Source organism: Bos grunniens, chromosome 13 (genome assembly GCF_055505025.1).
Source record: "Bos grunniens cultivar Pamir isolate PY7600 chromosome 13, Bosgru_T2T1.0, whole genome shotgun sequence".
NCBI classification, from domain to species: Eukaryota; Metazoa; Chordata; class Mammalia; order Artiodactyla; family Bovidae; genus Bos; species Bos grunniens.
In genome coordinates this window covers 26,023,649-26,041,374 of record NC_141177.1, presented here as the reverse complement: position 1 = coordinate 26,041,374, position 17,726 = coordinate 26,023,649, and the positions used below count along the sequence as shown (strand labels likewise).

Below are 17,726 nucleotides of genomic sequence, written 5' to 3'. Positions count from 1 at the left end.
AAGAAGTGAGAGACATAGAGAGAGCTAGAGAGCAGGGAAGTGTGGAAAAAGCGAGGCGAGCACGAACCAAAGGACAGAGCAACCAAAAAGGAAAATGTGTCCAAACACACATACACAAATACTCAATAAAACTCCACACTACACAGCGATGGTGGTGTCTGGGGGAGGGGGAGGGGGTCCGACTTAGATGAGCCGCTCCTCGCGACCCCGGCGACGGGCGCCAGGGCGGGATCCGAAGGCACCCGAGGCCCCGGAGTGCCCTCGTTCTCTGCGCTTGGCCTTGGCCGGGCCGCCCACGAAGGAGAAGAAGGCGCAGCCCAGGAACATTCGGAAGCAGCAGGTCGCCCCAAAAAAGAAGCCGCAGCCGCGGCCCTCGTCCGGGCTTGGGTGCAGCAGAAAGTCCAGCACCCACGCGGGGTTGCGCACGGAGAAGACCAGGAAGGTCAGCAGCGGCAGGTGGGCGCTCAGCGCGCTCATCTCCAGCCGCCCGGACCCCCACACGGCGCTCCTGAAGCCTCGCAGGGCGTCGATCAAGTCGTCGTAGTCGTCGTCGTCCTCCTCGTCGTCGTAGTCGTCGTCCTCGTCACTCGAGTCCGTGTCCCACTCAATCCAGATCCTACTCGTGGCCCCGGCGCCGGCGCCCACGCCGACCCCGGCGGCGCCCTCCGCGGCGCCCTCGACGGCGGCGGCGGCGCCGGCTGCGGCGGCGACCTCCGGGCCTCGGGCCTCCTCCTGGGCTTCTAGCCCCTTCTTCTTCATCTTCTTCTGCATCTTCTCCAACTTCTTCCTCTCCTTCTCCTTCTTCTTCTCCTCTTTTCTTCTCTTCTCCAGCAGCTTCTTCTCCATCTTCCGCCTCTCTTTTTCGGTTAGCAACTTCTCGCCGGGCGCCTCTTGCTCCGACTTCTTCGGGGGCTTCTCGGCTACCCCTTTCTTCCGCGATGCGCGCTGCTCGGCCAGCGCTGCAGCCACCGCCGCAGCTTCGGCAGCCACCTCGGCCGCAGCCAACGCTGTCTTCCTCTCGCTCTCCAACGCTCGAGCTTTGAGTTTCATGGCCATCTTCAGCATGACGGCTCGGCCACCTCGGGGTGCCTGGCTCTCGCCTGGCCCGGGCGCCCTGTTTGCCCCCGGCCTCGGGCTGGCCGGACCCCGTGCGCCCCGTGTCGGGGGAGTCTGTTGCGATCCCCGCGGCTCTGTCCCGGGGGCCGCGGAGCGCGGCTGCTGGGTTTCGTCCGGGCTGCTGGGCTGGCTGCCTAAGAGTTAGCGCCAAAACGGATGAGCAAACGAAAAAGGGGTGAGAACAAACCAAAAAGCACCCAACAATACGAGAAATCAAAAAGCACCGAGAAATGTCAAACAACTCAAAAAAGAAAAAGTGCACAAGGCGCGATGGCACGAGTTTGCTGTTACCCTCAGGCGCTCCTTGGTTAGGCTCTTGGGCACGCCAATGGAGAAAAGAGAAGAGAAGAGAGAGAATTGGGGGGTGCCCCGAAGGCTCGGGCAGGGCGGTAGCGCCGAGGCGCCCCTGCCCTGTCCCGGCCCGGGTGGCTGTTGCCCCGCGCCGGGCGACTCGCACTTCCGCGGGAGACCACGGTGCCCCCGGACTTACATGTGAGTGAGGTGCACTCACACGCAAGGCAGTGCCTGCCTGCCTGCCTGCCGGCCGCCCGCCGCCGCCCCGTGCCGGGAGGCTTCGCTCCAGCCACGGCGCCGCCGCCCGGAGCCGGAGAGCCAGCTAGCGAGCAGCGCGCCGGGCCGGCCACCTGACGCAGCCCGCTCCGCGGTGCCGACGCGACTGAGCGTGCAGCCGGAGAGCAGCGCTCCTAAGCGGCCCGATGACGCCCCAGCCTCTCTTCAGAGGACGGACCCACCGCGGCGGCCCCTATAAACCGAAGGGGAAGCCGAAAAATCGGCCCGCCGGGGACGTGCCCAAACGGGCTGCCGCGCACCCCGGGGGTGCGGGCGGGTGCGGGGGGCCACACAGGTGTGGGCGCGGGGCGTGGGGGATGCGGCGCTGGGGGGCTTGGGGGCGCCCAAGGCGGTGGGCGCCGGACCCCGCCTCCCAGACCTGCCTCCCAATTTTCGGTGAGTGGTGTAGCCCTAGGCGGCGTGCAAAGTGTGCGACGGCGGCGCTCGCCCGGCTGCGCGCCTCCTTACCTCCCGCTTCCCGGTTAGCGTGCGCGGGGCCGGCCACCCAGCCCTCCCTCCCAGCGGCGCGCACCCGCGGAGGTAGGTGTCGGCACTAATTAATCGCGGCGCGTGATAGGCGATGTGCGGTGTGATATGAGCGCGGAACGAGCATCATCGCCAGGTGAAGACGGCGACGCGAGAGCCGAGCGTTGGTGGCCAGGTCACGGGGTCGGCGCCCTTGGAGTCCTCCCGGGTTGGCGAGGTGGTGGGCCAGGGTGTCCCAGTTATCCGTGGCTGGGCCCGCGGGCCGCGGTGGCTGGGGGTGTTCTGGAACAGATGGAAAAGTAGTTTATTGATCACGAATTTGTTTGAGAATTGTTTAAAAACTTTCAAGTGTTTCCCCCACCCCACCCCAGCACTGTCCCATTTAAGGATACTGCAGACCCGGCGCAGTGGGTTAAGGGCAGTGACACCGAGTCAGTCCTCAACGGCTGGGCGGTGGCTCACTTTTCCTGGGACCTTGGTTGAGTCGTTTGAAGTCAAGCGGGTGTCTGCTTGGGTACAATTCATTCATTCATTCAATAAAAGTTTGGTCCCAGCAGCCCACCTGGTACCCAGGTGAGTCAAGAGTAGCCAGGACGTCCAGTCTAAGACCTTGGCAACTGCCTTTGGTGGTTCACGGGTCACCTGCCAATCAACCCAAATTCACAAGTAGTCACGACTACTACTCTCTCCGTTCTTTAATTTTCTTTCACTTTGAAACAGTCATTAAAACTTTGGATAAAAGTTGGGAGGATAAAAAGAGGAAAACAGTCTATTTGTAAATGGAAACACAGCTAACATACCTAGGGGGTGGGGTGATTGATTGGTTGGGTCAGAGGCCTTGAGTAAATTGTCCCTATAGTTTTTCTTTGAAAATAGAAAGGCACTGTTAATCATTCAACGGGACTGTTGAAATTCCCCCCTTCCCCCAGTTTGCTCAACTCAAAATAAGAAAAAGTGTGACAGATGAAGGTGCCCCCTATTATTTGTTGTTGACCCCATCAGGTACACCTCCAAACCCCACGCCCACCCCCCTTCTACAAGGCCTCACTTCGTGAACCTGAGAGATGGCAGGGCAATTCAAAGTCAGCAGAGAACACTCGGAATTAAGAACAGGAAGCGAAATCTTCACTCCAGACTCTCATGGTCTATCTATATCTGCTACCTCTCCTGACAGCGGGGCCCAGACATTGTCGGACTCTGCAGAAAAGTTGCTGTGTTTGCCCTTCCACCCCCATTCCCAAATCAGCCAGGTTCTGATCACGCTCTGGATATGTCCTCTCTTTCCACACAAATATACACCTTCTGTCGACAGAAACCTCAAAGGAACTGTCATCCACCAAAACAAAAACGGATAAAAATATTCACCCTATAGACCAGAATGTTCTCATAAATAAATTCCACAGTAAGGCTGCCTGAAACTATGACTTAGTCATTCACCAGCTAGATTAGAGACTACCTAAAGATTGAGTTTTTATCTTTACCTATTAAATAAAAACTTCTTGCTTGAATTTGATTAATTGATCGACTGTCATTTTTAAAAACTGGTGAAGGCTTATGAGGAGGAGGAACAGGCCAGATTTTAGTTAAGCTCCATTTGTTCCAAAGCATCTTCCTTTCCTGCTTCTAATGTGGCTGAAGAGCAAATACATTGTATTTAAGAGGAACAAGGTAAATAGTAACCAATACAACCTTGATACTTATGCCAGGAGCTACACATTACTACAAAGAATATAATGAAAAGTCTTCTTATTTGGAAATCCCTGAGTTGGGTTACCATCTCCCCCCTTTTAGATAAATATGCCGCCTGAACTTTGAAAGGAGTGAAGCTGTCCCATGTCATATGCTGACACATATTCCAGGCAAGTACAATCAAGACTATTGTCCTAGAATGTATAAAGCAAGGTCAGGCTTCAGCCATTTCAACTTCTAACCTGGCAGGCCATTCTTGGAAAAAAAAAAATTTTTTTTTTCTTTTTTTTTAGTGTAGCTTTCACCTATATTATGACCAACCACTGATGAACAAATACAGCATTTACTTTGTAAATATATGACAGCAGGTGGAATCAATGGTTTACAGGTAAGCAAAGGCCACTAAGAGCTCTGAAACACAAGCTCGTTTGTGGTCTGTTCGGCTGTCTGTTTTCACCGGACACAAAGTGAAAGATGAGATTTTACTTAATTGGCATGGTGAGCTGATACTGTCTACAGTTTTCACTCTAGCAGTTGACCTACCCAGGGCCTTAAAAGTTTTAATTTAAAAAAAATTTTAAAAAGGCTTTCAGGTTCAGAGGCCACCATGCATGACCTTTTCATATGAATTAGTGATTTATTTTAATAGGTTGTTACCATTTTAAGTGCCTGGTTTATGCTTTGAGAGTGGAGCAATCCATTAGCATAATTCTTGGAACAGTCCAGACTGGAGAGTTTTCCAGTGGAAGGGGCCTCTTGTTTGGCTCAGGGAGAGATGGAAGTCGTGGAAATTTCAAGCTCTGAAGAGGGGCAAAGGGCCAGAATGTCCCGGGTGTAAAGTGCCTGGTTCAGGTGACCTGCTCCCTGCCAAAGCCAGCAAGTGGGGATAATAACACACCCGTAACCTAAACACTAGGTCACCCCCGGCTATGACTTTGTGAAACAGAGCGGGGGTCCCATGCTATACACACTGATCAACAGCTCCCTCCAGCAAAGCATACTTTACAACAATGGATGGATTGGCAAGGGGTTTCTTTTTCTTTTTTAGTGGTCTTGTAAACTTCATATTTATGGGTGGATGCTTTCCTTGGCTTTTTTGCATCTTCCTGTCTGAGAAAGAATGCCTCGTCTGCTTTTAGAAGCAATATACTCGCTATAGCTCAGAATCTTGAAAACGTTTTTACACTTAATGGTGTAATTAAGTTTTTGGACAAGCATGTGTTCTTCTTGGACTTTCATTAGATGGGTCATGTGAGGTTCCAGAGAAAATAAAATTATGATATTATTTTAATAGCCTAGGAAACAAATAGGTTTCCACCGAAACAGAAACCTTTTAGCTGTAAGTTTTTAATAATAATGTTTAGTACTTCAATGGTGCTTTCTGTCTTTTAAAGTACATTTTGCACTTTAACTAGAATGACTAGTTAGAAATTAGAACTAATTAGAAATTTGCAACAACTAGAAATTGTTGTTGCAAATGAATGTGACTTGAAACCTGTACTATACACATGATGAAGCAGGTATTGTAAAAAGCCTTCCTAGTTAATCCCTGATGAGAAGGTTCTATTACTTAATCCCATAAAGTTCTTAAAAATCTAATGTACTGCTTATCTAGGGCATTTTTTTCCTTGTCACACTCACCAGTTAACAGTGACAACCACAAGGTAACCCTAAACTTGCATTCAAAGCTAAACATGGTGTTCAAGTTAGCAAAACTTCCTTTCAAAAGCTGATATCAAGGAACTAACTACAGGGCCACATGAAATTCCCCAATTTGATTCCTATTAATTCTAAAATAATTTATTTTTAACTTAGAATACACTCTAATCAAAACAAAATATGGAGGCACATTGGCCAATGTGTTTGGACCCAATTTTTTGAGCCAGTGGCTTTGGGATACGGATCAAACATTTTAAAAGCACGGTTCACAAAATGAGGGAAATTGGGTCTTTAGTGTCTTGATGGATCTTTCCTGACTCTGATGGATGGACACCATCAAAGAGAGGAATGTCCTGGTCTCTATGATGCCCAGTTCCCAAGACCCTTAGTGCCTTTCTCATGACATTCCCAGGACTGGACTTTTAACAAAGTCACCAAACACTTTGAAAGAGGGACACAATAAAGTAGAGTCTACACTGTTCCTTTTAAAAACTGAAACCTTAATAATGATACACATGATAGCCCTGCAAAGATTCAAGGTACATAATTTGGATGAGGGGCTTACTGACATCAACCACAGATCAACGGACCCTCTTACTGGAGGTCCTAATTGAGGGGTGAGGTATGTAAAACTGTTACCACTCTATAGCAGAAGAGTTAATTTTCCTAAACCAAATTAACTTTTGTTAGGTAATGGGAAAGCCTGTTGCTTCAAACTTTTAATTTGGCCTTTAGGATAGAAATTCATCCAGGATGGAAAATAATGCAGGGAGGACTAGTTAACAATAGGTACCGGGTCAGCTCACTTGTGTCTTTGTTCACAAGATGTCTTAGTTAAATGGCATTTTGATTCAACATCTTATTAAACAAGTACCAACAGGAAAAAACAAAAAGCAAGTTGGTGCAATCAAGAGAGCCCTAAAGTCCTAATAAGATAACTTTCTAAAAAGAAATCCTTTAATTGTTCTGATTTTAAAGATTTTGGGATTTTTTTTTTTCCCATTGCATTCAATTCTTCAAGTTTAGCCCCATATAATTAAGTGTTTAGAGCGTTAAATACTCTGGATGAATCAGGTAATAAATTTCCTTTAATTAAGTGCTGTTTTGTGTATAAAGGAAATAACTGCTAAATACAACTTTTACCATCTTGGTGTTTTTACTGTATTTACCTACCAACCAAGTGTAGATGACTGTTTTCAAACAGGCTTGCAATTAGTTACTAGCCTCAGTTTGGGACAAGTAATATTCTGATGGGGCTGTGGGTGTTACTTGCCTTCGACGCCCCCCACCACCAAACCCACTTCCATCTGTTGTTGGTAAACCCAGAATTAAGCAATTAATGGGACATAATTAGTCACACATTTATCTAAAACTGTGGATGTATTTTCATCTTTCTGTGTTTGCCCACACATGTTGAAAATGAAATAGAAAAATGTGTAATTATAGTTTAGCTCCGCCTCCTTCCCTGGGTTTTTATTTTGAGGGGCACAAATGCTTGGTTCCCAGAGAAGCCCCAGCTTTGCCCCTCCCCCATCCATCTCTGTTTAGCCTCTGTTTGGTCACAACTCAGTATTTGCCCAGAGAGTGCCCTCGCCTCTGCCGGCGGTCCATGGAGGACTGGGCGGTGTGCACAGCCCTCTGTCTGATGAGCCAGGAGCTACTCAACTCGGCAAAGCCCAGATGCTACAGCAGCTCCTCAGGTCTTTGCCGACCTCTGGAAGTTATGAGGAAGAGAGAACTAGCCAGCTGAAACAACGGGCATTTGCAATCAGGCTGGAATCAGATGGAAAGGAGATGTTTTCACGAGCTACAGACCTCAGCTGTGCCCACAGCCACGTCCCAGGGTCTCTGCCTGCCGCCCAGAACTGGGAAGGCGGCCTCTGCCCGCTTTCTCGAACATTCCTGTTTCTTGGTCGCTGAAGTCTCTACTACCTTCTCAGATTACGGCTCCTTTTGTGCTAATTACACCGAAAAAATTGAAAGAATGTCGCTGACTTTACAAAGAACACAAAGCAGGCTTGCTTAAAAAACTAAATATAGCCATTTTCTTTCAGAAGGGGGACCACTCAGCCTTCAGAATGATTTGCACTGTTTGGATTAACTGCAGACGGACAATTCATTTATGAAGACCCAGGTGACAGAAAAGAGGAAACATTTAAAATGTGGGTCGCTCTGGGGGGCCGTTCACATGAAATCCCAAGATCTGATTAATGATGAACTGCCCCCCACCCCACCCCCCCACACACAGCGCTTAATTGTAAAATAAGACTTGCCAGTGATAGCAGGCTAATATAAGCTACCATGAAAAGAGGAAAGAAATGGAATGCCACTGTGTAGAAAGCTATGTACCACGCAGGTAAAAATATAAATGAGAGAAAAAGAAAGTCTAACTTCTCACCCCGGAAGGCTGCGCCTGCCACAAAGCAAGAGGATGCTGTTTTTGCAACTCCCTGTTCTCTATTATATAAGGAATGGTCTTTTAAAAGACAGAACTGGGAAGTGCATGTTGCTGGCCAAGAAGATTATGGATGGCATCCCCGTGCTCTTTCTATGAAATCCTCTAAGGGTTAATAGGTGAACAGTAGCCGCTTGGAATGATTTATTTTTCCAAGGAACATTAAATACTGAATTGCTCATGCTGAAATAATGCCACAGCTGTGACCCTTAGGGCTGCATTTTGGACACTGGTTCAAGTGACAGGTGTACTCGATGTATGCCCAGCTTGGCTGAAATTGTGAGGCCTAACTCAAGTTTTCCCCCTCGACTCGTTGGTGGCAACTCTGGAGCCAGCCAGGAAAGGGCCTTTTGCACATCGAAGACCACGTGTGCTCAGCCGTCAACAAGAACGCCAGCCTTGGGTGGGGAGGGGGTGGATGGGGCCCCTGCTCCCTGAATAGAAAACGAGAAAATCAAGACAGAAGACGGGGAAGAGGAAGTGGGAGCTGAGAAGTCTGATTTGAAATCCTTCTAGGTTTTAAAGCAAACAGATCTGTCCTTGGAGGATTTTAGCAAATGAAGCCAGCCTGGGATTCTAGGAAATGTGTCACCAAAATTGGTATTACTAGAGGAAGTGGCACAAAGCTGGAAATTCGGAGTCTAATCTGTAACATACTAACTATACCTATTTTTATCCCAGGGTTGCAGTGACCTAACACCAAGAAATGAAAACTAGCCCTTCATCGATAGAAGACATGAACACCTTGAGAGTGGGGTGGCAGGGCAAAGGTTTCACTAGGTCCCTTCATCTGACCAGGGGTTAGACATCAGCAGTCACTCATGAAGGCAGCTGATTTTTGAGGAAAGCCAGTGAAGGCTCCAGACCAAACCTTGGGAGCTCTGGTGTGAAGTGAGCAACTCTGCATTGTCAAAAGTCTGGCCTGAGCAAAATGCCTATAGGGTGTCCTAGTGGTTTGGAGAGGGCAAGAAGAAGGCTGGGTAGTCAAGAAGGAGCCCAGATGAAGCTTTCTTTCGTCTATGCCACCAGCCACAAAGGCATGGGGTCCCTATCTTTTGGCAAGATGGTGCCAGGTGGCTGATGAACAGAGAACCACCTCCAGAAGTTGACAAATGTCCCACTTTGGGGCCTGGTTCCAATAAGGATGCTTCTCATGAAGATGATGGTTGCAGCTGCTGCTCCCTTATTCTGAAAAGGTGAACCTCTACCTTCTGAGTACAGGATGCTTTCATAATTGGATTCCCTGGGAGCTGCTTCAAAAAGCTCGTGAAAGAATCTTTCAGAGGAAGCTGATATAAAACTTAGTTGGGATGCAGAGACATCTAATCTTCAAGCTAAATGGATACTGTTTACTCATAACCATTCAAAGCATCCTAAAGTCTAGAAAGACCTAACTCAAGTTCAGTTCAGTCGCTCAGTGGTGTGCGACCCCATGAACTGCAGCACGCCAGGTCTCCCTGTCCATCACCAACTCTCTGAGTTTACTCAAGACTGGGCACAAAGACCGACTAGTTAGCTGCAAATTCCTATCATGGTGTTATTATTAACCCAGACCTCAGGGGGGCGCTCCAGAGCAGGGGAACTGAAAGTCTTTCTCAGCCTTCAAAGTGAATTTCTTAAATAGTTTTGAGAAAAAATCAGTAATCAGCTTAAATACATTTCAGTGATCTGCCACAAGTTAGTTGAATGCAACAGGGGGAAAAAAAAACCCAAATTGTGAACTAACTAGGGTGATCCCCAAGGACACTTAATGTTTTCATCTCAGATATAAGATAACTTTATATTTCATTTGCCTTGCACATTCTTAAATGTGCTAAATAGATGTGTATTCCTCACCTTGGCATAACTATATATCCTCTAGATTTACTGAGGGTACAGAAGGCAGAGAAGGGAACTTTGTAAAAAAGAAGAAAGCTAAAGAATAGAACCCTACAACAAAAATTTAATTTCTAAAATGGATGCCAAAGTAGAAGAGATAGTGAGAGAAAACTATATGCGTTTTCAGTAAAACTACAAACACCAAAAAAGGTACTAGCAACATGAAAACCCCAGGGAAACAAACAAAATCACTCTATAGGTGAACCCTTGCTGTACCTTCCTCCCAACACCTGAGTTCTGTGAAACCACCCAGCTGTCACTTTTTTCCTCTTAGCAATGTGACATTGATTTGTCATTATTAGAATTCAGAGGTCTGCTTAATGAACTCTTAATAAATGAAAGTTATCAATTCTTGACCTTTTCCCCCTGGAATTCTCGGTATGTGGTTAAACTGCTAAAAAAGTATCTTCAAGGTTCTGTGACTATAAAATAAAAATAAAAGATTAAGGCTGGGTGGCTTGGGAAGTCTGAGCAGATTTGGGTTCTGCCCTGCCTGCACCCCAGAGGGAAAATGAGTAAGATCGATTGGAAACAGCATCTGGGGGTAATAGCAATGCTCTGCTTTGGCTGAGCTGTCTGCAAATAGAACTACTCTGCCTGAGACTGAAGTCCAGGAGGGAGGGGTGCCAAGGAGCCCTTCCCCCTTCCTCTGCCCCCGCTAGCATCCCCTTCCTACCCCACCTGCCTGGCTATTGAAAGAAACTGAAGCCCAGAGAGTCTGAATCAGCTAGCCAAATGAGAAAGAAAGAGAAGAGATTGACGATCAAGTCCTAGTTTTGGTGACTGAGAATAAAGGATTGGGGGGGGGTGGGGGGCACTTTTTCAAGAAACTGAATCATGACCAATTTTTTTTTTCCTATGAAAGCAATACTCCTCGTCCGTATTTTTCACTAGCTGCCCTGAGCTGGTGGTAATCTAAAACAAAATGAGGGCAGGTGGCTTCAGCCTCCTTTTCATGCTAAGGTGGCCACAGGCACCAGATAAATCTTGACCCTGACAATGGTGCTGCCAAGAGCCTAATCACAAAGACTGCCCTCTGTGTGCCTGCCTGTGAAGACTGGTGACCCTCTGCCCCTCTGCAGCATACTCCAGGTGGCCACTGCAGAGAAAGCACGAGGGTCTCACGTCTTATTCATGCCCCTTCTAGTTCCTCATTCCTCAAAGAGCAGGCTGGCTTTCTAGGTCTGTCTCCTCTGATCCCTAAAAATAAGTCTACTTGTGGGGCGGGAGCGGGGGAGGAATGTCAGGGGAGGGGGTCAGATGAGCTGATCCTCAAATATTCCACAAACTGGCTGTCTGGGGACAAAACATCCAGATGCTTTTTCACAACTGGACTTTTGACCAAATTGATTGGATGCTTCAGTGTCAAGAACACAAAAAGTCAGAAGGGTCACCAGAAGAGGAAGTTTGTGGGCGACAAGAAAAAACATACTATAGTAGGAAGCGTTACATTTTTCGAGCAAGGAAAATCCGAGTTTTCAGGTTGTGCTAAATGACTCAAAGTTTGCCAGAGCGAAGACAGGGCAAAAAGAATGGATGTTGTAAAAGGTTATCAATATAACCTTTTTATATGGTCCTATTTATTTGGCTCTGGTGCCGTCACAAAATGGCTTGACGCCCACCCCCCCACCACCACCACCACTTTTAAGCACTCTGTAAAATGCAAATGGTCTAAGTTAAGAAGCCATCTAATCTCAACCAATATTAATTTTGACATGAAAAATGAGACCAATTCTTCAGACAGGATTAAGATCACAGCCGCCTGGCATTAACCGATCACCCCCGTTTCTTAAAGAACAGGATATTTTCCTTTTCCAAAGTGCCTATTTATTTCTAAGAGAGACCCAAAATCCTCTCAGACGATTCTTATTCAGACACTGAAAAGGTACAATCTCCTAATGTGGCCTGCTTTGACCCCATAGACTCTGTATCTTATTTGTCTGTTTTTTTCCCCCTCCCAACTAAAATCCCTCTAAAATACCTACAGACCCCCAACACAGCGGAAGGTCAGGATGCTGCCCCTGTATCTTTCTCCATGCAGACCCAACTGCCAGCCCCTAATATTGTTTCCCAAGCAGAAAAGAGAAAACTGAGAAAAAGATTTGTTTTTCTCTCGTGTTTTCTCAACCGGTCCATTGAAATCAGCAGGATCACAGTTCCTCCATCTCTGCAGCAGGCAGAGTCGCCGAGCATCTAGATAAAGAATCTGCCTTTTGGCGGGGCTCAGATGGGGACACTGCAGTTGTTCTAGAAAAAGGAGGCGTCTCTGCACCCTGAGACCACTGCCACCTCCCGTGAGATCCTGCGGGTGTTGCACTTGGCTTGTGAATTCTCTCGGCGAAGTGCAAGAAATAAAGTGGCTTCACTGGGAAACGCCCATTATTCTCCTGCCATAGAGCCCTAGGTCCCTGCTGTCTCACTACCCTCTGCCTGGTAATTGTCATCACAACCGGAAGGGTCTGTATCAGCCTGACGGTTCACAGAGGGGCAGAAGGGACCCTGGAAAAGTCATGGACTGTTTGGAAGAACCTGCTGGCGTAGAGCACCCCACCCCCGAGGGCTGGGGGAACTACGGCCCTGAGTGTTTACCGCAGCCTCCGGGGTGCTCTGCCTGCGTGTGTAACAGACACTGGGTAATTCAGAGGCACAAAGTCAGGGTCACAGCACGTCTCCTGCTTTGTGTAGTTCTGTCCTAGAGGCTCTCCAGCAGCCAGTACCTGGTGTCTGCAGGACATGAAAAGGTTTTAAAACGGAGGAGGGGGCTGAAATAATGCCCCACCACCTCCCTCCATTCCTGGGCCCCATGGGCAGGATCCCCATGGATCCATGTTGCTCTCTTCCTCACATTCCCAAGCCCAGGAGCTAAGGCTCTTTTCAGCTGAGAGTGAGTCTGGAATTCACTTTTCTTTTTCTCTAAATACTGCCAGTCTGAATCCCAGGGCCACCTTCAGGGGCTGGGGGGGTGGGTGGGGGAGGAGTTCCTGAGAGCTCAAGGTCGAAGGTCAAGACAGGGTGGGTGGAAGGGGAAATGGGCCTTTTCCCTGATTCTTGCCAGAGCTGAAAGAAACTGATTAACATCTGCTTTCCACCTCTTTTCCCATTGCTACAGCTCGGGCCTCAGCCCTCAGACCTGCAGGGTTCTCTCTGGCCTCCTCTGCAGCTCCCAGGCCCTAGAACCTGACTTTAAAAAGAAAAAAAACAAAACAAAAAAAACCCCACCATTTTCAGCAATGAGATGTGTGACCACTGAAAACCCCTCAGCTGCTTTAAAAGCCAGTGGAGCAGAACACTAGCGAGACTCCCCCAGCTCGAGGTTAAAGTCACAGTTCACTCCACAGAGGGGAAAGGAGAAGCCAGCACTCAGGAGGCACTGGCTAAGGCCTGTCCTGTGGGCTCTTCCCAGGCCAGGCTCAGCCCTGGCTACAAACAGCCGGCCTGACCAGCACAACTGGGGCAGGGACCCGGGACCACGGGCAGGGGGCTTCCCTCCCTCCTTCGGCGTATCCATCACTGTGCAGTGACAGCCCGCTTGGCACTCCCCTCATATCTCTTCAGAGCCCCCTCCCTTCCCCCCAGCACAAGCCTCCTTGGTTTAAAAAAAAAAAAAAAAAAACAACCAAAACCCATCTTGTTCTTTCATCATAATTAAAGTGCTGTCAGGGAAAATGGCATGGCTGATTTTTGCCGCAGTTGAAATGACCCTCAGCTTTCCTCTCCTCTCATTTGCTAAAGTGGTCCTTTCTCTGCCTGAAATCAGGCCCTTTGGTGATGGAAATTTTAGCAGGAAGCGGAGAGTTCTAAGCAGAATCCTAACCTTGGGAGAGTGGGGAGAAAAATCGATGTTTTTGGAGCCGGCCTCTCTGCGGCAGCAGCAAAGGTGCTGTGAGGCCGTCTTCCCCGTCAGCAAGGGTGCCCTCAGCTCCATCATGCCGGCTCCCTCCCTCCCAGGCGTTGTCAGGGGGTCGCAATGTAGCCACACTTGGAGGTCGATTCTCCCTGTTGACTTATCTAAGGGGCAGAAGGAAGCTGCTTGGAACGAAGACAAAATCCGAGCGCCTTCCTCGCCCAGAGGGAAAGCGTGACTGCGTATTTAATATCCTTGCTGGCCTGCATGTTTGTGTTTGAAATAAAGCTATAACTTCCACGCATAATGAAATGCGCCCCCCTCCTCCTGCCTGCCGAGGGCTACAGAGCTCCGCCGGGTGACACTCCTGCCTGTCACAGCCACTGCAGTGCCCAGGGCCCTCTCTGGCAATCTCAGCTCCTCTCATTTTGTGAAGACGTCACCAGCCTGTGAGCTATCAGAGAACTTTCTGAAAAGGACATTTCAGGTGAGCAATGCAGTAACATTGGAGGGGGGGGGGGGGCAGAAAAAGGAAAGAAAGGAGATTAAAAAGAAAAGAAAAAAAAAGAAGGCAGAGTAAGCCAGGGCCCTGAGTAGTTCTGAGCTGCACCTTTGGAAAACCATGTGTGGAAGCCATGACATATATTCAAACACTTATCATGTGAGGAATTCATAATATTCAATCCTAGCCTTCAACTACCTAGATATTAAGGAAACATGTCAGGCGCTTTCACAATTAGCTTAATTTCCTTTTCCTAAATATCAGGCATCTTGGAAAGGCCCCTTCTGAGTTTCACTGGGGAGCTTAATTGGAAGGTTCCGGGTTTCTAGAAGGGTATGCTAATATGTGGCAAGTCAAAATGGCAATCCAGGCCTCCCTCGATTGAATCATTAGTTGTTAATGCACCTCTGAGTAACTCCAAGCTCAGGTGTGAAACTAGCCCAAGTGTCACTACAGCACAGCTTCTTCCCTGGGCTGCAGCAAAGGATGGTGGGGCTGTTTATGTAACACACCAGCAATAAGCTTGTTTTTGCGGCATCATTATTTGCCGGCCTAGTCTCCTGCCTCCTTGCTCCTTTCTCCCTCCCCACCCCCGACTTTTCTTTTTTCTTTTTAGAGAAAGCAAAGCAGCTGTATAGTACTCGAATCTTTTACTTCCTGACTATTCTGTGTGTCAGAGAAGTGGACGCTGGAGAAAAACATGGGGCTTGTTATTACCGGCCTGAGCCGGAATGAGTCAGGCACCTGAAGCTTCGATGTGGACCTGACTCTGCCACTTGGATGAGGCCCCCTCCTACATCCTCTGAGCTGTACCTGGAGAGCTGGTGGAGGGGTGGGGGGGGTGGTGCGGGGAGCAAGCCCTGGGGTCACGGGGCGGTGGGGGCAGGGAGCCAATTTGCTGAATTCACTGCTTGGGGGTGCACAGAGCTGGGGGTGGGGGAAGCATTCGGGTGTCAACTGCCCAAATGTTCCCTCCCCAGCCTCTTGTTAGAATTCTATTTCACTATTAAAAACGTGACTCTTTCAGCTCTCTGGCCTCAGAGAGCTCTTTATTAAAATGCAAATGTCCCTTAAGGGTAGCCCCGTAAGCCTTTGCTAGCTAATGGGATTAACTGAACAGAACACAACCACCTGCAGGGAGGTAAGGAGGCCTGGGGCCAGAAGCCCCCTTCTCCAATTTGCTACAGGCTCATCCCTGAGCAGGAAGGAAGCAAAATCCAGTCTTCTCAGCCTCAGCTGTCCAGATGTCTTTGAAAGGGGACTCTGCAGCCGGGGGCCCCCCGAGTCCCAGCAGTGGGACCATTTGCTCACTGCAGTTCTCGGCGCCCTGGTGGCCCCATCTCTTAACAATCAGTTCTCTCAGGATGGACAACGTTTTCAAGGTATCCTAGCAGAGTGGTCCGGATTCAAGAGAGCATCAGGCCGCGGTGGGGAAGTAATTGCACATAACTAATTCATTTACAGAGGCAGCCACTTGTAATAAAGGACGTTTTCAAAGTGACTTGGCAAACTGATTTTTTTTTTTTCCCCCTGAGCTGGTAAACAAGCTTCACATTATGCCCTGAAAATGGGTTTTCATTCACATTGATTTCGAAGTGTGCCTCTCAGGTGAAAAGTATGAAAATGTCACAAACAAGGAGAAGCCCAAACTTATTAATTCTGTAAATCTGAATTTGACTCCTGAAATAAAACCAGTCCCTGTTGTCTGGGGAGTTCCTTCAGTTCAATTGCCTTCACAAAAGCACTTCCCTCCTCTTATATCTGAAATAAGAATTCTCTATTTACCTACCTGTATACACACACACGTATTTTTATAAAAACCGCATATCCTATGCTGAGTATTACAAGAGCCCTATAGATAAAACAACTCTTCCAAGGCTCTGAAGAGATGACTGAAAAGTATTTGTGAGAGAAAAGCTGGAAATTAAATTCTGCAATTAACTCTGCACTTTTCTTTCCGCAAAGACTGGGGGTTAATTATACTAACCTGAATAATGAGTATCTCTATTTCCATTAGGAAAATAGGAAAAAGAGTCCCAGAGCCCAGAAGCTAAGATGGAAGACAGAAGCTAGGATGGAGGGCAGGCCAGGACCTAAGATGGTGGACTGGAGCAAAAATGGAGGGCAGGTGAGGACCTAAAATGGAGGACTGACTAAAACCAAAATGGAGGGGATCCCAGAAGCTAAGATGGAGGACCCAAGCTAAGATGAAAACACTTCACAGTACCTCAGGACCTCTGGATGCAAACTGTGAATGCTTTTTCACCCGACCCCTCAGAATACAAATCCTAGACATAAACAGAAGATTCTAAGCTTAGGTGGAAGAATTTAAGGCTATCCCTTAAGAGGATTTTCAGTCCCAGAAGATCCTGAAAGGCTCAGGCTCCAGACAAATCAGAGAAGAGAGAAGGAGCTGGCTAAAGGAGCTGGATGAAGAAGGAGCTTCACTATCCCAGGGTCAGGCCTCTGGAGTCCCTTCTGAAAGCAAGTCCACCCCTCAGTTCGCCCAGCAAACTCCCAGCAACACCTCCTAAAGAAAGGCCTGGTTCGGTAGCTTCTCTGAGACCCACACTGGGCCTCGAGAAGGTCCCACCCCTGCTGTTTACCTACAACTGTTCAGTCCTGGACTGATGTGGAAATCTGAACCGTGTGCCTGTCGAATCTACACATGGACATCTGTTTTGATCCTTCTGGGTTTTCTACAGTCTCATTATCAGGACTCAACATATTTTATGTGACCATTGATTTGCTTTGCTCAACTAGATTGAGGAAGGGTTGGAAGGCCACCAACATCTGTGTTTTTTGACAACCTTTCTATCTTTTCTTACCTGCCGTGTCTATTTCCTATTTAATCACCCAGCAGCAATGGTGCATGGTTAACTTCCTGGGATTGTTTTGATTGTTAAGACCAAAGAGAGCAGCAATGCCTTATACCTTTGTCTTCCCCATGGGGAAGGGCACATTATTAGTGTATATTGAGTGAATGAATGAATAAACAAAAATGCCCAAATGAAGGCAAACTCACCGACCCAGCAAGGATTTCATGCTTCTGAGAGGCCTGGCAGACACATGCTTGGCTACTGCAACTTAAGAGATGCTACTAGAAAGGCAAAAAGGAAACACAGCCATTTCGACATCTCATTTAACCCCCCAATTAGGCAGTGACTTATCAGTGAGAGAAAATGGGAGCATTTGCACTGAGAACTGGGCAGTATTCCATGCTCTTTGCCAAGTTGGACACAGTCTACATATGAGGTAAACCTCAGATCTGCCAATAGTCAAAAATTAATTCGTGACAACTGTTTTCACTTGGAACCATGATTTCCTTCAATTAGGTGTGTCATTTTATGCTAAATTCCCATTAAACATTTCCCAACAAGCTTTTCTTTTCTTTTTTTTTTTTTTGAACAGCCATGATGACCCTTTACCCCTAAGGATTCTTTTCTCTCCCACACCACCGCTCCCCCCCACCAAAGATTCTTAAAGGTCACAGAAGGCCCATTCGATAAGCATATTGGTGGTGAGGC

The 17,726-nt window shown here is 48.0% G+C and overlaps 3 protein-coding genes across 34 annotated transcripts in view; 1 reads left to right on the top strand and 2 right to left on the bottom strand.

Moving 5' to 3' along the window:
* GNAS (GNAS complex locus) overlaps window positions 1-17,726 on the bottom strand; it is a 67,388-nt gene that overhangs the window by 19,256 nt on the left and 30,406 nt on the right. For 4 of the 31 annotated variants that reach the window (XM_086332726.1, XM_086332724.1, XM_086332728.1 and 1 more), the window contains exon 1: window positions 1,607-1,794. The exons of 19 other annotated variants lie outside the window; for them this stretch is intronic. The gene's annotated coding sequence lies outside the window, so the exon portion shown is untranslated. Of the gene's footprint in view, window positions 1-1,606; window positions 1,795-2,270; window positions 2,455-17,154; window positions 17,300-17,726 lie in introns of those variants that run through there. 8 more of the 31 variants (XR_015139210.1, XR_015139212.1, XR_015139211.1 and 5 more) reach the window with 3 other exon arrangements.
* Window positions 1-17,726, bottom strand: part of LOC147360536 (neuroendocrine secretory protein 55) — a 62,317-nt gene that overhangs the window by 14,185 nt on the left and 30,406 nt on the right. The gene's annotated exons all lie outside the window — the stretch shown is intronic.
* On the top strand, window positions 1,833-17,578 carry LOC147360537 (uncharacterized). Of its 2 annotated transcripts, XM_086332744.1 has the most exons (3): window positions 1,833-2,226; window positions 14,045-14,184; window positions 16,217-17,578. In XM_086332744.1, the coding sequence occupies exons 1-3, from the start codon at window positions 1,833-1,835 to the stop codon at window positions 16,337-16,339; spliced, it is 657 nt and encodes a 218-aa protein (XP_086188870.1). In that variant the 3' UTR covers window positions 16,340-17,578. The 2 variants fall into 2 exon arrangements, with proteins under 2 accessions (XP_086188870.1, XP_086188869.1); XM_086332743.1 differs by lacking the exons at window positions 14,045-14,184; window positions 16,217-17,578 and adding an exon at window positions 3,964-9,888.